The sequence below is a fragment of the Anomaloglossus baeobatrachus genome, chromosome 6 (genome assembly GCF_048569485.1).
Source record: "Anomaloglossus baeobatrachus isolate aAnoBae1 chromosome 6, aAnoBae1.hap1, whole genome shotgun sequence".
Lineage (NCBI taxonomy): Eukaryota > Metazoa > Chordata > Amphibia > Anura > Aromobatidae > Anomaloglossus > Anomaloglossus baeobatrachus.
In genome coordinates this window covers 513,938,907-513,966,483 of record NC_134358.1, presented here as the reverse complement: position 1 = coordinate 513,966,483, position 27,577 = coordinate 513,938,907, and the positions used below count along the sequence as shown (strand labels likewise).

Genomic DNA, 27,577 nt, shown 5'->3' with positions numbered 1-27,577 from the left:
AAGCTAGGGGAAGACAAGAGAGAAACTTCAACCAGCATGCTCTAGCAACCCCATTGCAACCTGGTGACCAAGTTCTCAAGAGGAAACGACGCACGAACAAATTGGATAATCAGTGGGAAACCACCCCATATACAGTCTTACCATCCAGTATGGATAATCCCAAAGTGTGTCTCATCAGTAAGGATGAAGGAAGGACATCAGCTGTCGTGTCAAGAGATCAACTCAAACCATGTCCTGAAACCCTGAAGACACCAGAAGTCACCTTACCCATACAGGTACAACCTGTCAAGAAGGAAGAAGATGTATTCCATACAGTCTTAGGAGATTTCCCAAAAACATGGCCAAATTACTATGGAGCAGTAGTAGTCCCAATGATCGCCTTCCCTCAAGTGGCGGAACCAACATCAGAATCCATACCACCAGAAGTCCCAAGACATGAAGAACTGGAAGTTGAAACCGTAGAGGAAGAACAGATTCCTGGTCCCAGTGGGCTTGCCAGTCCTACAGTCAGTACCCCATCCTCACAAGTACCAGAAACACCAAATAGGTACACTTCCACCCACACCATTATGCTAAGTACACCCAGTACAGCAACAGTACGCAGATCACAGCGTAGTACTCAGGGTCAGATACCAGCAAGATATAAAGACTAATGTGGAATTGCATATAAAATGTACATATGTTATAATGTTTATATGAAAAACCGTAACAGTTTAGTGTACAGAAAAGGTGAGAGAAGAGTGGTGTAAGGTGGCAGCACGGAGAGTTACAACTTGATCACATTGTTGGTGGCCCGAGGGCCGTGAGGCCTACTGCACTTACGACCAGAGTAGAGACACCTTTAAGAAGTGTTTGTTGATTGAAATGTTTATTTAATTGCAACGTTAAGACCAAAAGCCCAGTACCTACAGAGACTATACTGTATGAACACTTATATATTTATGAACATTTTGGACTCTTTTTGAGCTTTAAGGTTTTTGTATTTTTTCCTTTCGAGACTCTGTATTTATATATACACTTGTTGTGATAACTTGTTTGTTTGTTTCACAGTCCCGGAGTACTGTTCTTCACTAAGGGGGAATGTGGCACCCCAGGGTTGCCACAGTAACAACACAAAGGGTTAACTCCCCACACACAACACCAAGACCTCCTGGCCAGAAGGGGGAGACCAAGCTGCTTCCCTGTATATTCTGGTGGGGGGGGAGGAAATGGTCAGAAGTAGTTTCAGTTTGGAAGTTCAGTGCAGAGCACTGAGGAGACAGGATCTGCAGGTTGGAGCTGGCTTGAGCTCACCTCAGGATCCACTGACCAATTCCAGGCCTAGCTGAGGGTCTGAGGAAAGGAGAAGGAGTACACAAAGGAACATTCCTGGGAGACAGAGCATTGCTGAGTTCATCCCAGTGGAGCACACAGAACGGATGCTGGATCCGAGACTGCAGGTTACATACTGCACAGTTACCACCAGAGAAGTGAAGATTCCAGATCTTTCACCTGTACCACAGACATAAGCAACATAGGAGAGTTCAGGAACATACTAGGAAGGACTCGAGTTGCCTGTCAGGTCGGTACCTTAGAGCAGAGCACAGCAGAGCCGGCTGCATAGTTCACGCAGCAGCAGGGCCACAGACACACAGTGCAGGCAAGGAAGCCAAAACGGCCCGGCTGGGTGGGAGAAACCCTGAACCCCTCACAGACTCCGTGGACAGTACTCTGCTGAATACCATCATCAGTAAAGGACAAAGAAACTGCAAAACCGTGAGTCTGCCTGTTTATTGTGCTCGTGTCCTGCACTCCCCCCATAGACTAACATACTGCCCCGGGGAAAAGGCTCTACCCGTGGGGAGCCGTCCCATCTCAAGCTGCCTTCCATCACCCCGGAGGTTCTGCAGCAGCGGTGGTCATCTCTGATCACATTCCACGGGTGGCGTCATGAACAGGATCCCCCCCCTTTTTATTGTGGAACCAGGGAGCACAGACCGGGTCACGACACCGTGATCCCCTTTCCAGAAGCGACCCCTTGGCCCGGTTCTGGGTATCTCCTTAACCCCTGGCGACACAACTTTATGTGAGGACCCAACCCACAAAGACCTGCAAATGTTGCGCACATCAAAGTGCAGTGCATTTCTGCAACTTTGATTAAAGATATTTCATCAAGCAAGCATCGGATCTTTCTATAACAGGTATGCCTGGATTCAGCATCTTACTGCCTGTATGGCACTACTTGTACCTCATATAGCAAAATCTTGGTGGCCAGTCCTCTCTAAAGATATTTGCGCAACCAAACATCCGATCATTCTACAAGTATGCCTGTATTCAGCATCCTAGTGCCTGTATGGCACTGCCTTTACTTCATATAGCAAAATCCTGGTGGTTGGTTCCCTTTTAAGGTCAGAAAAACCTACCGATATTTTGCCTATTTCTTCAGCAACATCAGTTTTGCCACCTTCTACCTTTTTGCTTACGCTTTTCATAGATGTTTTCTGTAATGTATATGTGACGCCCTGGCAAAACTAGGTAGTCACAGATAGGCCCCCGCCTAACACCTTCCCTCATCTAGGAAACACACAGCCGACCTGAAACCCTAGTCGCCCCCCCCCCTTAGGGAAAGATGGACACACCAGTGGGTGGGACCAGGTGGTTGAACACGCCCACCCAGGGGTCTAGACAGCCCGGGGTGGGAAAACAAGTAGTTCAGTTTGTAGTTCGAGTGGAGAGGAGTGTGGGCTGGAGCTAAGTGTAGCTCCAGCAGAGGAAGTTCAAGTTAAACGGTGCCAGGGTTGGAGCCCTGGTGCCTTGGCTAGGTAGCAGACGGTGGTCTCCGTCAGCAGGAGACGGGAAGACGGCTCGGCAGAACCAAGGTGGACCAGGACAGGGTTGGAGCCCGCCGGTACCGACACGGGGAACCGACCCGGAAACCGTAGCACAAGGGGGGTACTCAGACCCTGAAGCCAGGACCGGAAACCAGCGGCCTTGTTAATTAACCGATTGAGGCCATGATTATAGGTCCTGTCCCACCCAAAGTCCCTCATAGAAGACAACAGCCCACCGATAGGGATAAGAGGCCACCGCCAGGGCCACAGATCCTACGGGCCACCGTCTGCGGGCACGGCTCCTTAGGCCATATCCAGCCAGGAGCGGACTCCTGAGTTCCAGACCAGGCAGTCCACCATACACAAACTCAGTGCAGAGGAAAAGAATCGATACCACCAGCCCTGGTGGGGGACCTGAATGCAACCGGCCACGGCGGCCGGCCACCAGCACCTTGGTTTTCCAAAAGACTCATGTGGTTTATTGACTGTGAGTAATCAAACATCCCCTTGTTGTCGTTATACCCTGCACGAAGACACTGGGTCCCGGGGCAACCATCCCTACCCACGGAGGGGTTAACATCTAGCTGCCACTACATCTCCCCCGGGTGGACACAACAGCAGCGGTGGTGTCCCACCTTACCACACACCGTGGGTGGCGTCACAAACTTAATACGGCCTAACCCGTACATCTACGTCCCCGTCCCCCTTTTTATTCAGTGTCTCCACGAGACCCCCGGGTCCGGGACCCTCGAGCCACCACCCTAGAAGGCCCGGATCCGAGCAGCGGCGGCTGCTGGCATGGGGGCGGCTCATATGTCTTTGAGTCTGTGAAAAAAAACAGACAGCACTCGGGCTCCATCTTAGTGCGATCTGACTTTCAAGGATTGACAGACAGGAGAAGGTGGAGACATTTTTATTTGTTCACGTGCGAGAAAAATTAATGGAGTTCTGAAAAGCTCTGACATGTGAATGAGGCCTAACGCTTGTTTTTCATATGAAAAAAAATGGAGATGAAAGTGATTCCACAGCACCAAAAAGAAGACAAGACATGGTGGCTGAGTGGTTAGCATTGCAGTACTGGGGTCCTGGGTTCAAATCCCACCAAGAACAACCTCTGCAAAGAGTTTGTATGTGCTTCCTGTGTTTGCATGGGTTTCCTCCCAAAGACATACAGATAGGGAATTTAGATTCTGAGCCCCAATGGGGACAGTGTTGCCAATGTATGTAAAACGCTGTGAAATTAATAGCGCTACATAAATATTATTATTATTATTATATGTTCAATTTCCCTAGTAACATCTAGCTGCATCTCTGCAAAATAAAATAAAAAACACAGAAGCGCTTTTTCTGACCGCCATCTTCCCCACATTCCCGCACGTTGTACGTGATGGCTTTTCAGTGTAACAATTGCATGACAATATTTTAGGACGGCTGAGTGACTGCGCCCCTAGGCCGTGTGCCCACGGGAGAAAGTAACTACGGAATTTGATGCGGATTTTCTAGATATTCCAGATAAATCCGCGAGTTTACACAAGTACAGACACTCTCCATGTTATTCTATGAGATTTGGGGAGTGCTGTATCAATGCTGCGGTATTTGCGGCTGCGGATTTCCTGCAGCCGCAAATAACAGCATATCCATTAGGGTCATGCGCACGTTGCGTAATTGCATGCATTTACGCTACGTATTGCACTGCAGCATAAATGCATGCGTCCTGCGTCCCCTGAACAAGCTATGAAGAGTGTGCATGAGACGCGCACAATGCTTTTATGAGCGCAGCGATTTGGGTGCTAAAATTGTGACCCAAATCCGTGCGTTCATAAAATGAGCATGTCAATTATTCCGTCCGCTATGGATGCAGCTCCCGCTCTGTCTATGGTGGGGGCAGCAGCCATAGCGCATGAAATCGGCTTCTATTGTACAGAAAAACTGCATCCATTATGCTGTGTTTCTGCAGCGATTTGAAGCGCAAATGTGCTGTCAAATCGCTGCAGAATATTTAGCAGTTACGTGCGCATGAGCCCTTATTCATGCGGAATTATCTGTGGAATTTTTGCCTTTCCACTAGAGATACAGGGCGGGAATTCGTCAGCAATTTCGCACGAAATTCACACTGTTTCCGCAGGTTTACCGCAAGAATTCCGCAGAAATACTGCATGAATGGATAGCTGCGGATTCCGGGGAATTGCTGCCTGAATCTGCGGAAATACCTGCAGAAAAATCCGCATGTACGATCTCCCGTGGGCACATGGCCTCATATTGGGAGCGCTGGGATCATTAGGGAACAGCTGTAATGGCCGCCAATCACCCACCCAGCTTTCCCAAGGCTTTCCTGACAGGAATTTATTGTACAGTAGTTGCAATTCACTGTCAGAACTCCATTATTTTATTGCATATATGGTTATATTGTGTTCTGCCTTGATTTGGAGGCATCAGTCTGAGGAGATTAGGATTTTTTCGCTGTGGTGAATATAAAGGACACAAAATCTGACACAACTGAAAGGGGAACTCGGATCTGTCACTCTCAGCCGCTGCCGGCAGTTACTGACATAAACTTCAGTATATTTCCAGAGAGCTGGGGGAAGGGAGAGCTCCGCCCCCTGCTGGAGTGAATGATACTAAGTGAAGTAAACAAGACAGGCGCCATTTTGTGACGAGGACGGGGGGGGGGGGGGGAGGGGGTTACGTGAGGTAATTTACACGGACATTGTCATTAACACAAACTGCAGTCCGGCTACGTGCTCGGCTCCTGTCAGTGCTTCATCGGCTATTGAACTGCGCCACAGGGCAATGACAGGCAGGGCTGACAAGTATGTGACCTTTCACACACATTCATGAAGAACAGGGCGGGGGGTGAACACAAAATGGAGACTCCGCGCTGCATCGACCACCGGCGTCATAAGGCATTCATATGTGTGCTTTCTGTCACGATATACTTTATTACACTGAATGTGCGACATAAAACCCGAGCAGCAGCAGCGAACACAGCGTTGTGTCCACTGCCTGGCACCGGCGCTCCGCGCCTCACAAGCGCTCTCAGCGGTCACTGACCGCACTGTAACTGTCTCCACACTCGTTCCCTTCTTATATACCTAGCTAAAAATAGCTAGCCCCGCCCCTCTCAGAACAGGTGGGGGCTTGAAATTTCGAATCTGACCAATCACGTTACCTCTTACGAAATGATTTCGTCACGCCAGAGGCTTCCCTAGAGCGCCGGCCGAGGTGATTGGCCAGCCTAGAAAAACGCTGAAGGAAGCTAGTGACAGCTGATTGGTTGCTGTACTGAGCCGGCGTAATGGATCACGTGGGGGGAGGAGGGGGACGGCTCGGCTGCTTGGAAGGTTTGAATAGGGAAGTTTTGCAGGGTTTACATTAGCAGTCACTTCAGTGTTTGCAAATATTGTCAGCACCACTGAGCAAGTCCGAGCTCCGGGAGGAGTCACAGGCGCTGTGTGTTGGGTTTAATTGCTATGCAATGACATTTGCATGACAACCTGGAGCACTTCTGCTGATCGCCTGCCTTTCTGCCGGGATCTGTCTACCTTACAAGCTCTGGATTATAGCTTTTATTATTGCAACATTTATGGTCTCAGATCTGCTTGTTTTTAAGAAATCCTGTAGATCCTCCCGTCTGGTTAGAATCTTCTCTGCGCGCATAGATCATGGATGTTCTACCAATGTGCAGCATCTTCCAGGAGCTCCAGATCGTGCACGACACGGGCTACTTCTCTGCATTACCCTCCCTGGAGGAGTACTGGCAACAGGTAAGGGCGAGGGAATGCACAAGCCTGGATGTGTGTAATATATATTTTATATATATATATAGATATATATATATATATATCTATATATCTATCTCATGCACTGCTGTATGTATATGCATGTGTGTATGTATGATTGTATGTATTATACATACATGTGTGTATGTATGCAAATCACACAAATATACTGTTTTATATACACGCGTGTGTGGGAAATATATATCCTGACGTGCACTACTATGTATATGTACACACACAGATCCCCCTGTGCACTGCCATGTATGTGCGCACACAGATCACGGCATGCACTGCCATGTACGTATACACACAGATACATGCGTGCAATGCCATGTACATATACATACACACAGATCACGGCATGCACTGCCATGTACGTGTACACACACACACACACATAGATCCCACTGTGCACTGCCATGTATGTACCCACAGATCCCACCGTGCACTGTCATGTATGTACACACAGATCCCACCGTGCACTGCCATGTATGTGTATACACACAGATCCCACCGTGCACTGCCATGTATGTGTATACACACAGATCCCACCGTGCACTGCCATGTATGTAAACACAGATCCCACCGTGCACTGCCATGTATGTACACACAGATCCCACCGTGCACTGCCATGTATGTACACACAGATCCCACCGTGCACTGTCATGTATGTGTATACACACAGATCCCACCGTGCACTGCCATGTACATGCGTACACACGCACAGATCCCACCGTGCACTGCCATGTATGTGTATACACACAGATCCCACCGTGCACTGCCATGTATGTGTACACACAGATCCCACCGTGCACTGCCATGTATGTGTACACACACACAGATCCCGCCGTGCACTGCCATGTATGTGTACACACACACAGATCCCGCCGTGCACTGCCATGTATGTGTACACACACACAGATCCCACCGTGCACTGCCATGTATGTGTACACACACACAGATCCCACCGTGCACTGCCATGTATGTGTACACACACACAGATCCCGCCTTGCACTGCCATGTATGTGTACACACAGATCCCACCGTGCACTGCCATGTATGTGTACACACACACAGATCCCACCGTTCACTGCCATGTATGTGTACACACAGATCCCACCGTGCACTGCCATGTATGTGTACACACACACAGATCCCGCCTTGCACTGCCATGTATGTGTACACACACACAGATCCCGCCTTGCACTGCCATGTATGTGTACACACAGATCCCACCGTGCACTGCCATGTATGTGTACACACACACAGATCCCGCCTTGCACTGCCATGTACATGCGTACACACATACTGTACAGCAGTGCCTGGCGTGATTCGCAGTGACAGCTCGGTGCAGCCTCAGTCGAGCACAGCTTGGGTTTCACTAGTATCCGTGCAGCCATTTGGCAAAACTTTATCATTGCAAATGGTCCAAATGACACAGCTGGGTCTCGTCCTCTCCCGCCCGCGCTGTGCCAAGAGTTATTCCCGTCATCTCATCTTTTGCATCTTCCTTCTGAATAATAATCCTTCTGGTAAAAAAAAAAAAAACCTGAAGTCCTCCGTTCTGTGTGTGATGTTTTTAGATGACATTCCCCTCCCCCTTGTCCCCAGCTCCCACTAATAATCTGATTCCCTGTAACTTGCAGGTTTTATTCTAACCACAGACGGTATTATTTATGCCCCAGAGATTGGGCAGTATTTTGGAGCTGTCTGACAACCTCTCACTCTATGTCGGCGCCATTCCCCCTTGTATTTTATTTTTTTTTTTTATCTCCGAGCTCGTTACTTATTTATGTACAATGGTCGCCCGTCGTTTTTTGCTTTTGCCCTTTCATCCTATATGGATGTTGACTTTTTAATAAAATGACTGGAGCCATCAGATGTCTGCTGTTTGCGGAGCTGCACACTAAAGTGTTACAACCTTCACATTCCTGCTTAATTGTATGCATCCCCCCCTCCTCCTCCACCTCCTCCTCTTCATCTTCTTCTGCTTGTTCTTCTTGCTTGGCCATCAAAGAGGCAGATCTTGTGTGTGCGAGATTGAAATTGATCTCACTGGCTTCCTTGGGGCATTTTAGACGCGGGCACGGAGCCAGTTCTCCTTCCCAGAAGCCTGCAGAGACATTTAAAGTATCACAGAGCCCATCTCTCGGTCTCCACGCGTATTTGCATAATGGCGAATATAAAGCAGCCAGATTATTAAAGTTTAACAACATCACAATCAATTGTCGTCTTCATCCCCCTCCTCCCCCCAATCCCCTCCACCCTTCGTCTTCTTCCATCGTTGAGAATCAATAAAATGCATTTTCTCATCTGAACAGCAAAGCGATTGTCTATTTATAGGGGGGTGGGGGGGGACGTAAGCATTGATTTCTACAGTTCGTCTTCTCGTCGCAAAGACGACGTTACTTTGTATTAACCCGAGAGGAAATGGAAGAGCGCAGAAAAAAAAAAAACGTGCACTCGGATCCCTCCTGGGGCAGGCAGATCACTGGGGAAATATGTGTGGTATTTTGATGGCTTGTGTCTGCAGGCCACATGGATGAGATCAGCGCCCGTATTTTATTTTTTGCACAAAAAAAAAATGGTTGACATTTTAAGGGACGGACACATCCCCCCCCCAACCCCCATCAGAAGATAGAATGGACCTAAGATGTAAAAATATTCATGCAATTACATATACGATATATCTGCATGGTCTTCTCGCTTCTGGTCAGCCTTACTAAAAAGGAAGTCTTTTTTTTTTTTTTTTTCCCTTCTTCTTCCTCCTTCCAGCATAATGTGAAAAGAATGCAGATGACTCACCCGGCTATACTGTTGGCCAGAAGAATAAATTCTTGTCCCATTGTACGGTTTCCAGAAGTGTCTAAAGGAGAAATGGGCCCCTGTGCAAAAACAAAGAGTAAATAAAAAAATATATATATATTGTTTTGGAAACCGTACAATGGGGCAAGGATTTATTCTTCTGGCCAACAGTATAGCCAGGAGAGTACATACATACATACATACATACATACATACATACATACATACATACATACATACATACATACATACATACATACATACATATATATATATATATATATATATATATATATATATATATATATATATATATATATATATATATATATATATATATATATATATATATATATATATTATAATGTATGTATATGTTTCTTGTGTGTGTCCAGTGCTTTGCTTCCCTAATTTCGGTGCAGCTTTGCCATTTCCATGTATGGTTGTTCTGCAAATTTTCATTTTTGCAAGATCATTATCTAAAAGGAAGTTGTAGTAAAGCGCTTGCTCAGAATATAACTAGATGGTGTCACTCATTGCAAAAAAACAAAGTACGTTCCCCAAAAACATCTGCAATTTGTAACCATCCGTAATTGAGAAATTCAATTTTAGTAAATGGTTTCTTCTCCCTAATTTCCCCCCCCCTTAGACCTGCCTGGAACTGGAGCGCTACCTGCAGAGCGAGCCTTGCTACGTGTCGGCCTCTGAATTTAAATTCGACGGGGAAGACGAGCTTTGGACCAAATTTATTCTGGCTTGTGAGAAAAAAGAGGAGCCCGACCCTCAAATTATCCGTATCAAAACGGAGGACATCTCTGACAGTCAAAATCTAGAGACCAATAGTTTGAACTCTGATATCGGTAGTGACTTATCCGACAGCTCTGAGGAGCTGTCACCGACTTCCAAATTTACCTTGGACCCCATCGGTGACGTGGTGATCAAAGCTGAACCTTTTAGTTCGTCCGTCACTTCTACCCCTCCGTCATCGCCGGAGCAGGGTAAGGAGTCCCCCCATCATTTGTGGAATGCCATAACTGGGGAGCTCCATTCGCCCGGGAAAATACGCCCTGGTTCATTTATAAAGACTCTCGATCAAGGTAGCCCGACCAGCGGTGGAGAAACGTCGCCGGACGGCCGGAAACGCGTCCACAAGTGTCACTTCAACGGCTGCAAGAAAGTTTACACCAAGAGCTCGCATCTTAAAGCACATCAGCGCACTCATACAGGTCAGTGCATGTTTCACGTTTTTAGAAAGGGACTTGACAGGAGGGAATCCCCGAGCTGTAATGTTGTTACACAACCACAGGGTGTAAACCCAAAGTCCATCATGATGTCACGGAGAAGCCTCCTTTAGGGATTTGCACTTCCTCATTCTTTCCTGTAGGGAGGTTGGATCTATGACGACTAGGAGAGCACGGATCCATCCCATGTCCTCAGCCTTTTCCAAAAAAGAAAAAATGTTGTTACTGGAGCGAATAAGGAATCATAAAGTCGAAATACAACTTTTTTATATTTTCCACAACTTTTAGTTAAGGGGGAAAACTTTTACAAGTCTACATCTAAACAAGAAGTGCAATACTACGTAATAAAGGTTTTATTTTATTTTATTATTTTTTTTTTTCATTATTAGCGCCTACGTTGTTTGTTTTGGGGTCATTGAAGAATAGCTTTTTTGTTTTATTTGTTTCAGATCTCTTTTTGTACGTGCGTTGCTGGGTACCATACATATTCATTGTATCGCCTTAGTGGTGTTGTCGGTGTCTGGCCGGTCATTCGGTAGGAGTTTGCGGTCCCCTGGAGTCTTGTTGTCCAGGGTTTTTTATTTATTTTTTTTTTTTGATTGAGTGTAGACAATAATGGGTCTTGTTTATGGCATAGCTACCAAAACAATTTAATGACCTGGCCAATTTTCATTTCTGACGTGACTTGTGCGGCTCCTATTTGTTGGTTAGAACTTGATATCATTCGCAATTCTCACTTTTTCTTTATTTTTTGCAGGAGAGAAGCCTTACAGATGTTCCTGGGAAGGTTGTGCGTGGCGATTTGCAAGAAGTGATGAACTGACCAGACACTTCCGAAAACACACTGGTGCCAAACCATTTAAGTGCACGCATTGTGACAAGTAAGATTCCTCTCACCAGCGTCTAATTATACGTTTCAAAGAAAAATGCACGTAGACCTTGATAACGGGTAGATGATGAGCGGCTTCCAGAGCAATGTGGCAGCAGCTTATTTTCCCGTCCTCACATGTGCCTGCTCGGCTGAGTGTATGGAGGGGGTCGGGAGAGATGGGTATTGACTGACCAGTCATTTGAGGTGCGTGGTCATTTTTAAAAGGGTCAGTCCCATCTTTACAAGCTGCCCCTTAGGGCGCTCTCACACATTCGGCTTTTCTTCACTTTGTTGGATCCGGCGCGCTCCAGTACAGTGTATACAGTGCAGTGGTCGCACAACAATCTCCGGTCACGTGCTGTCATGTGACCTGGAAGTTGTGGCGCTGCCACTGTACTGTATCATACTGTACTGGTGTGCGCCGCATCCGGCGAAAAGCCTGATGTGTGAGAGCGCCCTCATGTGTGTGGTTGCTCATCAATGGAGGTCCAACTCAAAAGGTCTAGCTCAAAAACTGGGCTTTGCAGAGCTCTGAGTGGTGGCTGTCCATGCGCACCCCTACTCCATACATTCTTTTTTCCAGCACCCATGACAGCACCCTTACATTCGTGGTGCTGTCATGGGTTCAGAAAAAACACATTACCGGTAAGTAATTACGTATTTTTCCAGCACCCATGACAGCCCCACGAATGTAAGGGTGCTGTCATGGGTTCAGAAAAACACACATTACCGGTAAGTAATTACGTATTTTTGTAGTGTCAGATATGGCTGAGTATTATGGCTTTTTCCAGCAATTCCATTGAAATTGAAAGGAGCTGTGGTGTGTAATGCATTCAGATAGGGCAATGTAGACCCCCATTCTTAAAATTGGTGGGGGTCCCAAGGTTTGTAATGAATGAAGGGGGGGGGGGCTTGCTTATTGGGCCACCGCTTCATTAAGATGGGGCCATTTCAGAACCTGGTTATCATGATCGATTTGGATGGGGGGTGTCATCCCAGCATTTAAAATGAAGGGAGTGGGGGTGCGCATGCCAGATCACCACTTGATTCAGATGGAGCAATGCAGAGCCCTGTTATCAGGAGCAATTGGGATGGGGGGACAGTAGTTGCAATGAATGAAATGGGGATGTGCATGCTGGGCCATGTTTGACTCAGATGGGGCAGTGCCTAGTCCTATACTCCGGATCAGTGGGGGCCCCAGCAATCAAAGTGAATGGAATAGGGGGTGCACATGCCAAGTCACTCAATTCAAATGGGGCAATGCAGGACAGTGTTAGCAGGATCGATGGTGGCCTCAGAAGTTGGAATGAATGGAGGTGGGGTGGGCATGCCAGGTGAATAGTGCATGGAGATGAAGCTATGCCGAGTCCCATTCTCAGGATCGAGGGGGGGGGGGGTCCCAGCAGCAGTTAAAATAAATGGAGTTGGGGCGCACCTGCTCAAAATAAATGAAGTGGTGACTCAGCAATGCAGAGCCTTGTTATCAGGATTGAGGGGGGAGACTCAGAAGTTTGAATGAATAGAGTAGGATTCTTAGAATGGATGCGGGCCCCAACAATCAAAATGAGTGGGGGGTGGGGTGTAATGCCAGGTCACTCAAGTCAGATGGGCCAATGCAGGGCCCTGTTTCCAAGATTGATTGTGGTCCCAGAAGTTGGAATGAATGGGGGGGAGGGGAGGGGTTGCGCATGCCAGGTCAATGGTGCATTCAGATGAAGCAATGCAGATTCCCATTCTCAAGATCGATGCCAGTCCCATTTGTAGTCGGAATGAATGCGGTTGGAGTGCACATGCCAGCTCACCACTCCATTTATATTAAGCAATGCAGAGCCCTGTGATCGGGATCGACTGAGTCCGCAGTAGTTGGAATGAATGGAGTGGGGGACACATGCCAGGCCAGTAGTGCATTCAGATGGGGCAATGCAGAGTCCTGTTTTCACGACCAATAGTGGCCCCGGAAGTTGGAATGAATGGAGTGGGGTGTACATGCCGGGTCAATGGTGCATTCAAATGAGGCAATGCAGAGTCCAATCTCAGGATCGATTGGGGTTCCAGCAGCAGACAAAATGAATGGAGAACTTTGTCATCAGGATTCAGGGGGGCCCCAATAGTTGGAATTAATGGAAGAGTGGGTACATACCAGGCCACTAGTGCATTCAGATGGGGCAATCTAGTGTCCATTTCATGTAGTGGCCCACCAATAGATGAGAATAAAGCGGGCTTTACATGCTATGATTTATCAAACTATCTGTTGTCGGGGTCACGTCGTTAGTGACGCACATCCGGCCTCGTTTGACATATCGTAGCGTGTAACACAAATGAGCGACTGAACGAGCAGAAATACTCACCTTATCATTGCTCGTTTACACGTCGCTCATTTCCTAAAAATCGAACGTGTTTCTGTGCGCCGGTGGTTCGTCGTTCCCGATTCCCGAGGCAGCACACATCGCTCCGTTTGACAACCCGGGAACGATGAACTGCAGCTTACCTGCGGCCGCTGGTAATGCGGAAGGAAGGAGGTGGGCGGGATGTTGCGTCCCGCTCATCTCCGCCCCTCCGCTTCTATTGGCCGGCTGCTGTGTGATGTCGCTGTGACGCCGAACGTCCCTCCCCCTTCAGGAAGTGGATGTTCGCCGCCCACAGCGAGGTCATTTGGAAGATAAGTACGTGTGACAGGGGTTACAGAGTTTGTGCGACACAGGCAAGAAATTGCCCGTGCCGCACAAACGATGGGGGCGGGTGCGATCGCACATGCGATCGCATGCGAAATTTACACGTGTAAAGCAGCCTTATCATTTTATGACCTGTATATAGAACTTTAATGTTGTCATTTTGTATTGTAGTCACGTTGATCCTTTCTAACATGGAATATCTCTCTCCGGCAGATGTTTTTCCAGGTCAGATCACTTGGCTCTGCACATGAAGCGACACATATGAATGAATGAGGAAGTCACGTGATGAAAAAAAGCGACTTCAAGGTTGAATTGCCTTGTGCAAGGGATGCAATTTCCAGCCAAAGCATGCCAATTTGCACCCTAACCAGTTGCCTTCAAGACCTCACTTCTCCAAGGGGCTTTGCAGGGCTTATCAATCGTGTAAGATGTGGCAGAGCAACCATACAGTGCTACTTCTGGAGCTGACTGGGGCCCGTGCACTATTGGTGCTTAATCTTCTGAGTGGCTTTACTAAGCCGTCGCCGTGAGCATGTGCACTGAGAATGTTAATGTTTGGGTGACTGAATGGTGAAAAGGAGCCAATGTCTGAATGTTGAAGACCTCGTTTTGTTTTTAATTTTTTCGTCTGGTTGAGTTCAGTTGCGAGGGATTAGGAAAAAAAAATAAAAAGTTTAAAAGAAAAAGACAAAAAAATATATAAAAAATTAAAATAAAACGGTTTGAATGTTTTTGTATGCTATTGCATACTCGTTATATGGGACAACCATCAATCATCCTACTTTGGGGGGAAGGGAGGTTGACTTCTAAAATGATAGAAGCCATAAACCTACCCCCCCCCAAAAAGGAGATGATCCCTTTCCTGTGTGAGAGGAGCTTTTGTTGTCTGGTGCAGCTATTAAACGTGCAATGTGTCAAGTAGCTTGTTGATACTGGCTACAACGATTGTTTGTAACCCATTGTATAAGCTGTGTATTTACAAATATAACACAACTATAACTTCATTATAATAGAAAGGTATTGCATGGTTCCGGGGAAATGTGTACGCTTCTCCATAATTTAATCAGGACTGCAGTTATGATTCCAGTTGAGAGCAGCTAAAATACAATTGGTCTGTTGTTACATTACTTATGTATAGAATTAAAAAAAAGAAAAGAAAAAAAATAACAAAAAAGTGGAAGAAACCACTATAGCTTAAAACCGATTTTTCTCATGCAGCTAATTTTTTCTATTATTTATGCCTTGAGGACTAATTTCTGTTTTTTCTAGCTGTTAACGCACTGTTGTCCTTAAAAAATGGTGCCTTATGCAAGTGGCCTTCTCCAGTGATGGATGGGGGTCAGATACAGGGGTTTAAGTGATGTAAGCTTACTTAAGGCTCTGTTGTCACCCAGGGGTGTACTTTTTTTTTTTTTTTTTTTTTTTTTTTTTTTTTTATCTATCCTTTAGACACATAGGTTTTATGTCAAAATGCAAGATGTGTTGTTTTTTTTTTTTTTGTTTAAAATCCATAGCATTTAGAGTTCTCAATCAGCAGGTTGGAAACATCTGATATTAGCGGTTCCATATCGCACCATTTTATTAAACCGCATTGTAGTAAAAAGGTCGTAGAATACAGCGTACAACTGCGTTTAGACTGTAGATGCCTTCAACTGCGGTTTGGGCCGTGGGTGCACAGCCTACAACTGCGGTTTGGGCCGTGGGTGCACAGCCTACAACTGCGGTTTGGGCCGTGGGTGCACAGCCTACAACTGCGGTTTGGGCCGTGGGTGCACAGCCTACAACTGCGGTTTGGGCCGTGGGTGCACAGCCTACAACTGCGGTTTGGGCCGTGGGTGCACAGCCTACAACTTATTATTGCTTTTTGGCACTTGTGTATATTTTGTGTCCTTTCTTTCCTGTACTTTGTTGATTGTTCATGTAATCTGCTTCTCAGAACACAACGATCTGTTCAGAGCTATCGCTTACACCTACATGAAACTTGCACAAATGTATCCGTACATGCACTTAATATGTAAACTGCTCATATACTTGTCAAGGTACAAAATGTGTTTGTTTGGAAGGATAACTCATATTTTTTATTTTTATTTTATTTTTTTTATCTTCCCTTTTTTTTTATTTTTTTTTGTCTATTCTGTTTAAATCCCATATCCACCAAAGCAAATGTAAAACTGGCAACATATTGTTATATTTTTATTCTTTTTAGTCTCCGCAACACAATGCGATAAACGTGCACTCTATCGTCAAATTTACTAGGCCTATAGCTTTTTAGGAGGACCTTTTTTGTTTTTTCTTTTGGGGTGCAAACCTATGTAGTCTTAGGTCACTGATTGTTAAGAGCTGTATTAAGAGTTTGAATATATATATTTTTGTAATATGTTATTTAATGTCTAAACAGAAAAAAAAAAAAAATCCTGTAGAATAAACTTTAAAGTTGATATCCTGAGCGTTGTAGATTTTAGCTATCATTTTTTTTGTTATTTTCTCATAGTAGAAATAAATGGAAAAAAAAACCTGCACTTATTTGCAGTAAAAATGTATTTGGGTCTGCCAAAGATAAGGCTGGATAAAGAAGACCGTTATCCTGCATTATCGAGCGTCCCCCATACCCCCAAAAAGTTCCAACTGGGGCGTGGTATTGTCTTTCAGGAAGTTGCACACATTAAAGATGACATATTCTGGTATTCTTGCCTTTTTCCAATATTTTTTTTTGGGAGGGGGCGGTGTGTTGGCCATGGTAACATGTAATAGATCTTGGCATAACCTATGTAGATGGAGTGCGCATGCACCGGTTGTGTTGTCACGCCCCAGCCACTGCGCGCCCACTTAATTCTTAACGGAAACCTGTTAGCACATTTTTGTCATCGGGGAGCAGTGGTGAAGCTGTAAGAGGTGCTTTCTTCCCAATACAAATAATACTTCTTGGTAGATATGATCTACTGTAGAATCAGACACTAAGTGCATTGGGGATCTCGGTGCACTTGGAAAAAGCCACCCTAGTGGACTGACACACCCTCGGTGCACTTCATACCTGATTTTCTCCATGGTGTCTACACTTGATTTCTCTTGACCGGCACATCAGATCTTTCTGACAAAAGTGTCTTTATTGGGGGATAAGCACTTGCACAGTAATATCACTACTTCCATGTATACAATAAAAAATGCTGACTGGTTTCACAAAAGTAAGATGTCTCGTCTACTTGACTATAAAGTGAAATCTTGAACATTTAGGGGGAATTTTTAGTTATTGAAAATTTTATATTTTGAAATTCCCAACTGCAAAACTGTTTTCGCAAACAAAGCAAGAATTGTGGCTAGTGATGAGAGAGCACTAAAATGCTTGAGTGCTCGTTACTCGAATTGAGCAGGTCAGAAGCTCGGACCGGGTCGACTCAAGTAACGAGCATAGTGGAATTCAATGGGAAACATATTTCTGGAAGCACCTAACTTGAGGGCCAGGGATGGGATCTTGGTCTCTGTCCCCGATCTTGGTCTCTGTCACCTCTCCGGTCTCTGTCACTTTCTTCCCCGGCCATCCAATTAGGGGCTTCTGGAAAAATATTAGCGTGAAAATGATGGCCCAATACTGAGCGTCTCGAGCACCATGATACTTGATTGAGTATTGTGCGAGTATTCGATATGCTCAATTTTCCGACCGCCATTTTCTGTTAGTTTTCTGGTAACCCCTAATCGGAGGACCTAGGACGAGATCTCTATCTCCTCTTATCGCAACTCCTCTTCTCCCTTTCTCTCTAACCCTCCAGTTAGGGGCTTCCGGAAAAATGACAGAGAAAATGCTGTCTGGGTAATCGAGCACCCGTACAATACTCAATTGAGAACTCAGTATCTCGAGCACCCTGATACTCGATCGAGCACACTCGCTCATCACTAATTGTCATCGGTCATCCAATGTAGAGATTGGAATAGAAGTTTCGCAGATGGAGTGGATGACAGCATTAACATAGATGTTTATGGAAAAAAATCACTGTCATCTTTAATGTGTGACTTCCTGTTTATGGCATAGTTTATACCTTTTTTAAAGGTATATTTTTTTATTAAAATAGTGTCTTAAACGTATTGGCCTAATAACTAACAGTTTGCTTTTAAACTTACTGTGTAAGTAAATTGTCATTTTCAGTTTGGTTTTGGCATAAAACCAGTTAAGCCGGCTCCTCCGCCGTTTTTTATTCTTTATTTTTTTTGTTTCAGATAGTTGTGTGGACATGGCAAGAAAATAGTCTTTGTATAAGCCAAGAGACTAGCAGCATTTCTGAACATGTTTTTTTTTAAGTGCTAGAAGTTTAGCCATAATAATCACAAGGAGATAAACAAAAGTGCTCGGCGTGCACTGGCTTGTCTTGCTTGTAAAATGCCATCAGCATTCTTTTGAATTGGGTGGATCTCCCAAAAAATGAATGCCTATAATTTACTTCATAAGAAAATACACTCTCTGTTCAGGTGATAACTGAGCCTCAGTCAAGCTGAATGGGGGGTGGAATCGATGTTTGCTTGAAATTTGGGGAAAACTTTTTATTAGTGAATTTATTATTATTTTTTTTTTTTTTATTATTTGTTTTGAACACCCTGTTAACTGAAGAATCTTTGTAAGATTTTTGTAAAATGAAAACCGTTTTTCTTTTTTTTTTTTTTCTTTGTTTTACAAGATTTTATTTGAAAGTTGTTTTTTTGTTTTTTTTTTTGCAAGATTGTTATATTTCTGTATGAATGTATTTTTTATTGGAATAACATAAAAAAAAAAAATTCCTATCAGACTCTCTGTTCTCTTGTGGCTTTTATTCTTGTTCATGGTTTTTTATTACTACGTTCTCACCAAATGTTTCAGTCTGTCAGAAGGTCTTATGCTAAAATGCTTAACATTTTGCTTATGTTCCTGATGGGTGTCTTACATCTGTGATTTGAAAAACAGCTTGTACTTCTTACCAAGATAAATTTAGTAATTACCCCTCGCTGGTGCCATGTGTCCTCGTAATGCTATATACATTCAGCACCGTGGAGAACTGAAAATATACATTGCAGGAACATCTATATTGACTAATCGGTACAGAGGAATGAAAGGTAATCTGACGACATAAAACGACTGTGCAAACAATGCTTAGGCTCTCTGTGCAAAGTTAGGCTCTGTTCACACAGGGCTTTTTTGGTAAGTTTTTGCTGCATTTTTTTTAGCTGCAGATTTGCCTTGGTTTTATGCAAACCCATGCTAATAAAAAGCTGATTTTTACAGTACCAGCAAAGTTTTTGAGATTTCTGAAATCTCTCACACACACACACACGTTTTTGGTCAGGTTTTTAAAGAATGAGCATGTCAATTCTTTATTTGCTGCCTTCTTTCATTGAATACACCAAAAAACATATGCAAGCCAAGTTGTGTAAATCAATTATCACCATCTTTATTATCCATTAAAATACATGAACTCAAATGGATCAACCCAAGGACGGAGCACGGTAGTTGCGAAACGCGCGTCAGTGTGTCTGTAGGAGGCCGCGGCACCACTACGTATTTGGACCATTGGTTATATTACGATGCATGATTAAATGAAAAGATAAATGTTGATTTATGTAGGTGTAGATACAATCCCCCTACACATAGGACTATATTACATACTTTTTATTATAATAGGGATTTTGATGCATATGGATTTATTTGCTTTTGTAGAAAACATATATATAACATTTTTACCAATGTACATAGATCCAGTATAATTGTCAACAGGTGCCAGGCTTTCCTCATTTATTCCATCTATCACTTGGGTTGATCCATTCGATTTTATGTATTTTAATGAATAATAAAGATGTTGATAATTGATTTACACAACTTGGCTTGCATATGTGTTTTGGTATTTGAATAGAGATTTGTGCAATAGGGCCACCCATATTAATATTGTGGTTTTGGTGTTGTAAGTTTTTTCATTGATACAACCCATTTTGTAGAAAAAAGCATAAAATCTGCAGCAAAAATGCCACTAAAAAAACTCACCAAAAATGCAGATGACTCAAAGTAGGTTTCCTGCCACAAGATTAGGTTTTGGTCAGGAAAAAAAAAACTTACCAAAAAAGCCCTGTGTGAACATAGCCTTGGCGTGGTCCAGTTCTGTGCACCTTCCCACCTATCTCCAACTTCTCATTCCTGAAATGCCACCAGAGCTATCAATCAAGGAAAATGAGGTGGGAGGGTGCACGGAAATTTTTCTCCACACCAAGGAATCGCCTGTACTTGGTTTGAACAATCAGTTTATGCTAATAATCCCTCTTGTAAAGATGGTTGTCTCATCGGAAACAACCAATTTTCAAAATGTGGCTACAGTAGTGATTAGAGATGAGCGAACCTGAGGTTCTGTGTTCTAACCAAACCCAGACTTTACTCAAAGAACAGAGTTTGGGTGCCTTACTTATGCTGACCACTCTCGCAAGCATTGCTGTGCTCGGATACGCTCGGTACTCAGCCCAGTGCAAGACGCTTGCAGTGTTTGTCTCTCACTGGGGGTAACAACAGCATGATCAGATGTAGTGTACCCCCCCCCCCAAAAAAAAGAAAAAGAACTCTTCCCTGGATGTGATGCCTTATGGCTGGCTGCATGTGGATGGATACACAAACTGCCAATTAGTGACTTCCATTGGTGTTCAGGTCAAGGTTGGGTCCCAAACCGCGCTTAATTTAAAGTTCACTTGCACCTGTTGAACCGAATTTCCACGGGTCCGTTCATCTCTACTGGTGATCAACTGGATCAGCCCAGGCTTTACTATCAATCCCCCTTGAAAAAAGTGTTTGTTTTGCTAGAAGGAACTGCGTCTAGCTTGGTCTTGCCCCTTTTAAGGTCCATGCAGTAGAATATTACATGGTGGTCATTTACATAAAGATATCTACAGATGAAACCAGAAGTTCACATACACTGTCTAAAATGACACATCTGCATGTTTTTTTCACTAACATGAAATCAGAATAAACCTTTCCCGTTTTAGATTAATTAAGAACCAAAATTATATTTGCCAAATGCCAGAATTATGAGAGCGAATGTTATAAGGCATTTTTAGTACTTTCTGCAAAGTCAAAAGTTTACATACACTAAGAGTGCTATGCTTTTAAACAATATGGGACAGCCCATGTGATGATGTCATGTCTTTGGAAGCTTCTGATAGGTTTATTGGCAACATCTGAGCTAATTAGAGACACACCTGTCGATGTATTTTAATGCACACCTGAAACACACTGCTTCATTGTGTAGCACCATGGGAAAGTCTAAAGAAATCAGCCAAGATCACAGGAAGAGAATTGTGGACTTCCACGAGTCTGGTTCATCCTTGGGTGCAATTTGTAGATACCTGAAGGTGCCTTGTTCATCTGTATAAACAATTGTACACAAGTACAAACAAGATGTGAATGTCCAGCCATCATACAGCTCAGGAAGGAGATTGGTCCTGTGTACCAGAGATGAATGTGGTTTGGTCAGGCATGTGCATATCAACCCAAGAACAAAAGCAAAAGACATGGTGAAGATGCTGGCGGAAGCTGGAAAGATTGTGTCATTATTCACAGTGAAACGAGTACTGTATCAACATGGAATGAAAGGCTTTTAGAAGGATATCCAAAACGTTTGACCCAAGTCATGCAGTTTAAGGGCAATGGTACCAAATACAGTGGAACCTTGGTTAACAATAACAATCCGTTCTGGGAGTGTGCTTGTTAACCAAGGTACTTGTCTAGCAAAGCAAGATTTTCCTTAGGAAATCATTGCAATGCAGACAATTCGTTCCACAACTTGTGATCCTGGTCCCCTATTGTGCCATTCCACACACGTACAAACACGCACAAACAAACACGCACGCACACACATATATTATGCTTCCCTTGCCTTCCGTTCCATCGCTGGCCTCCTGGATCTTACAGTTCGCCGATACAGGATGTGTATCTTGTAACAATCGCGACGAGGGTGGAACTTCCGCTGTCAGAGCGCTAACGTCAAAGGCATGAGCCGCTTGCCTCTGATTGGTCAGCGTGCTGCCTATGCGTAGCGGCTGACAGCGGAAGTTCCTGCATTGTCGCGATGGTTACCGATACACATCCTGTACCGGCGAACTACAAGAACCATGAGGCCAGCGATGGAATGGACGGTAAGGTTAGCATGTGTGTGTTTGTGTGTGTTTGTGCATGTTTGTGTGTGTTTGTGCGGACTGCAAGAGCGGGTTAGAGCGCGGTGGATGTACGGAAGTGGAAGTGTGTGCGGTCAGTATTTTGCTCGTATGGCAAAGCTTGCTCGTAAACTGAGTTACAAATTTACAGCAAGCTTTGCTTGTTAAGCGCAATACTCGCTAACTGGGTTACTCGTTAACCGACGTTCCGCTGTACTAATGAAATGTATGGAAACTTTTGACTTTGCAGAAAGTAATAAAAGTGCCGTAAAATATTTTCTCTCTCTCGTTATTCTGGCATTTGGCAAAAATAAATAATTTTGGTTCCTAATTGACCTAAAACGGGAAAGAGTTATCCTGATTTCATATCAGATAGTGAGAAAAACCTGCAGATGTGTCTGTCTTTTTAGATAGCGTATGTAAACTTCTGGTTTCAACAGTATGTATTACACGCACAGCTCCGTGAACGCTTCTGCATTTGGCATGGACGGAATGGGAGACACTCCTCTTCAATATCCATATGCTTTAATACACAGGGTATGTCTTCGTAAGGCACTCATATTATGAGAAAAAAAACAATTTAGGCTATTTCACAGATCTGTTTAGATCAGGAGCTCCACAGCGAGTTCGTGTATCAGATCGCGAAACACGGATGTATGAACTCAGCCTCAGTCATAGGCAGATGCTTTGCCTGCTTTGCCTTTTGGTATACAAAGCTGATAGTAAAATACATAAAAATAGGCACCTTATTTACGGATGTACTATGGCTCCATACTACAGCATCCATAGCACAGCACCATACTATACATATACTGTATCATAGTATATGTATGTGGCATAGATGGTGATAGTTGTGGTTATGGTCGTAAATGACTTCAGATCATATCTATCAGACTGATGGGGACACAGCAGTACAGTGCTTGGCCATCACCATCAGTTCAAAGACGTTAAAGGAACTCTTCATCACAGAATTACTGTTCAAGCCAAGTACAGGCGCTCAGTGCATCAGGGCGTGACCAAATGTTTAAGTGCACCTTCCCACCTGCTTGTTTTCCCATCTATCTCTTTGGGGCTAGATCTGTCAATTACAGTAGATTATGGGGAGGTGCCTGTACTTGGTTTGAACCCTTTACTGTAATGGAGAAACAGTGGTCATGAGTGTCCTTACCGGTCCATTTCCACCAGCACTGAAAAAATCCGCAAACCATTAATTGATGTGGGCCCAAGCAATGGAAAACCTAGTATTCAGTCTTTATTATCGATCTTGTGGGTGGGTGATCAATGTCTTCTGTGGGGTTTCCTACAAAAGCCATAAAAGTTTTCCCGATGGAACAATGATTCTGAGTGCAAACCTCGGGCATTATAGTGGGTTGAACGAAGGTACTATAGCGCAGTAGTAAGGACTTCTAGAAGATAAATTCAACAAGTTTGGCACATGATAAAGTATATGTTTGCTGTACATATGAACCATGTTCCTTTTATGTAAAGTGCCCCCTGCGTTCTATATATTCTGCTGAACAGAGAAGGATGCTAGAGGAAGAGCAAGCCATAACCGCTGACCCATACTCTGTATACAAGGAATTTACTACCAGGTATGTCCAGGAGGTTTCACAATAGGATTGGACTGTTTTTATTTATTTTTGAAGTCAAACTGGAAAGACTAAAGGTACCGTCGCACATAACGAAATCGCTAGCGAGATCGCAGCTGAGTCACGGTTTCTGTGACGCAGTAGCGATCCCGTTAGCGATCTTGTTATGTGTGACACCTACCAGCGATCAGGCCCCTGCTGTGAGATCTCTAGGCCTTGCAGAACGGTCCAGGCCATTTTCTTCAAAGGCGATGTCCCACTGTGTGACAGGGTCACAGTGACTGCTGAGATCATTATACAGGTCGCTACTGCGACCTGTATTGTTCCTGCGTCGCTGGTAAGATCTGACTGTGTGACATCTCACCAGCGACCTCCCAGCGACTTACCTGCGATCCCTATCAGGTCGCATCGTTTTCGGGATCGCTGGTAAGTCGTTGTGTGTGACTGGGCCTTAAGAGATTCCAGTGTTATAAAACTCCAATGTTACACCGTGAGTCTCCGCGCTTCCTGCAGGAGACCTGGTTAATGTACTATGATCCCAACAATGGAAACAAAATAATGTGAACGATAATTGTCCATTGTTAATGGGCCTTGAAAGCAGTTAAGCAGCATCATGACCAAAAATGTGTACTGTATTGTTGAAAGAACCTTAACGTCTTATTCCCAAGACAACAGGTTATCCTCTATCCAAAGGATACTGATCAAGGAGGGTCCGACATCTGGGGCCTCCATTCATTCCAAAAATAGGGCTCTAAGAACTCAGCACTTTAGAACCCTGTCTTGAATAAAGTAGGGGAGTGCATGCCTGACCCTCACTTAATTCATTGTCTACGGCACTGTACTTGGCTATTTTGGGCAGTACCATAGGGAATAACATACTTTCTATAGAATAATCCTTTACATTAACCCTAGAACGCGCAACCATAGAAATCTACCATACAAAACAAGTGACCTAGCAGGCCTGCAAGGCCCCAGGTTTGCGTTCTAGGGTTAACTGGCAGGTCAGGGAGGTTATTTCAATCATCCCACCTGTTTGAGCTGATAGTGACCAAAAAACCTGATATCACATTTTTGGTAATCTTGTCAGCCTTCACATGCAATTGGCCATTTTTATCAAAGGGTATTCCAACATTTATTTAAAAAAAATCTTTCATCAGGTTTTTGCTATGTCATCTGACAGCATTAGGTAGTAACAGTGGTTCTGATTCCAGAGATATGTCACATGGTTTACTGGATTCAGCAGTAATAACAGAATTACAATTTTCATTGCTGCAGATCTAGCAGAGCTCAATTGTTAACCCTGCCCACACCACAGTGTTTTGTGTATATTTTATAGTGGCAGATAGCTGCTAACCAGTGCTCGGGGTGTGCTTGTACTACCCTGCATGAGGCACCTAGTCCTGTAGTGATAACCTCTTGTTGATAAAACATTGATTGTACTAAAACACCAAAACACAGCCCAGTAAGTGATATATCACTGGAATCAGGCTAATTTCTACTACATCATGGTGCTCTCAGATTACATAGCCAAAACCTGCTTACAGACTCCAGTAAACGCTATTGATGAAAAGTGCTTGGAATAAAACATTCTCTTCTGTTCACCTGACAATATTATTTTCTATTGTTCACAGCTAGTTGCATTCAGATTAGCAGCAGTGGTTGAATAAGCGTCTACTTACAAGCTCTTTCCAATAGAGCTTGTAAGCAATGCACTGAATTGCTGGCAGCTGGAGTGAACTGTTGTCTTCCAGTTCTGGGCACCTTTAGGACCTCCACTGAAGTGTGTCCATTGCTCTCATCCGATGCTACAAAGGCAATACTGCCACGTGTCATGAAACAAGAGCGCAATGCACCCAGTAAGCAAACAGCTGCTAGGCTGGGGTGACATGCACTCCTGAATATATGATGGACATTAGGCTAGGCTGTCAGTGCTTAGTCTATTGTGGTCAGCAGAAAAATGACCCCTCTATTGCATGCAAAACAGTATTGTATACACGATTTTGGCTTTCCTTGCTACTGCAAATTAGATTTGAGTAAAGAAGGCAGATATGACTGCATTGGTCAAAACGAGCCCCAATATTTGTGTAAACAATGAAGGGGATGTGATATCCGCAGAAGCCCTACAGTCTCTCCTGTCAACTGATGGCATGAAGATAGGACCTTTATTATATAGGGTTGGGGTGGGGATGAGCATCTTAACCTGGCTCTTTAAGGCTGCTTTACACGCAGCGACATCGCTAGCAACGATGTCGCTGGTGAAAGAACCTGCCCCCGTCGGTTGTGCGTCACGGGCAAATCGCTGCCCGAGGCGCACAACATCGCTAGGACCCGTCACACGGACTTACCTGCCTAGTGACATCGCTGTGGCCGGCAAACCGCCTCCTTTCTAAGTTGGCAGTTCGTGCGGTGTCACAGCTGCGTCACACGGCAGCCATCCAATAAAAGCGGAGGGGCGAAGAGCAGCCGAAAGAAAGTGACGCCCACCTCGTTGCCGGGGGACGCAGGTACGTTGTTGTTCGTCGTTCCTGGGGTGTCACACGTAGCGATGTGTGCTGCCTCAGGAACGGCGAACAACCTGCCTCCAGCAGCAGCAACAATATTTGGGATTAGAACGACGTGTCAACAATCAACGATAAGGTAAGTATTTTTCATCGTTAGCGGTCGTTCATATGTTTCACATGCAACGACGTCGCTAATGAGGCCGGATGTGCATCACGAATTCCGTGAACACGACGACATCTCGTTAGCAATGTTGCTGCGTGTAAAGCCCGCTTTAGAACCAAAGTGATCAGCATAAGTGTAGTATTAAAGTAGTTTTAAAATGAATGGTGGTCTATGTGTTCTAGAGTACACCAGACCTCTTAAGCCGGCACCACCACCTTTCGTGACTTCAATATGGTCAAAGAGAGCACATGGAAAGAGGCCATTATTGTAAGACAATCTGTTTAATTCCAGGGGAGAAAAACACTTTTAACTTGTTCTGGAGAACTAGCGGTGGTGATCATGTAATGATGACATTGTCCTCCGGCTCTAGGGAGCTGGAAACAATAAGTAGGAAGAACGAGATGTTTGATTTAGCTGTGGTTTCGTCACAAGTCACTTCTGTCATTGTGCTCAGAGGAATGTTGGAGGCGGAAGCTAAATTGCGAGAGGTCAAGAAGACAATAGAAGAAAGAAACTGAGTCAAGCGATTGTTTACTAGTTGAGTAAAGTAAGTTTAACATGCGGGAAGTATCGAGGTAGGAAGTTGGACAAAATTCCAGTGTATCAGGAAGCAAGTGTAAAGTGTTCCAAAAAACAAAATCCCCAAAACTATTATGTGTTTCCTTTCATGATTAGTTGTCATTTCCCTTAAATAACAAACCTGGAAAATGATCTTTAACCTACAGTGTGCTTCCACACGTGTCTTCGAAGCACAGCGAATCCAATGTGTGGTCTCTCAGCACATCATGGAAGGACTTTCTTGAGAAGGTTCCCTGAGCATTTATGTAATGCACATACATAGATGTTGCAAGACAGTCATGTAGTCTCTGGCAATAGAAGGTCACAGCCTTTGGCTGCAGAAAATGCTCCCTGACTTTATGTTGTTCTTGCTGTCAGTATTCATTGTACTAGGTAGCTTTCCTGCTGGATTTTCACCTATTACCCTTTAGGACCCAGGG

At 44.4% G+C, this 27,577-nt stretch overlaps 1 protein-coding gene across 1 annotated transcript; it reads left to right on the top strand.

The window, feature by feature from the left end:
• The first annotated feature begins 6,198 nt into the window (after positions 1 to 6,198).
• KLF6 (KLF transcription factor 6) lies at positions 6,199 to 15,591 on the top strand. Its single transcript, XM_075315480.1, has 4 exons — positions 6,199 to 6,574; positions 10,044 to 10,620; positions 11,393 to 11,516; positions 14,392 to 15,591. Exons 1-4 carry the CDS (start codon positions 6,473 to 6,475, stop codon positions 14,441 to 14,443), a joined length of 855 nt encoding a protein of 284 aa, XP_075171595.1. The 5' UTR covers positions 6,199 to 6,472; the 3' UTR covers positions 14,444 to 15,591.
• The last annotated feature ends 11,986 nt before the right edge of the window (positions 15,592 to 27,577 follow it).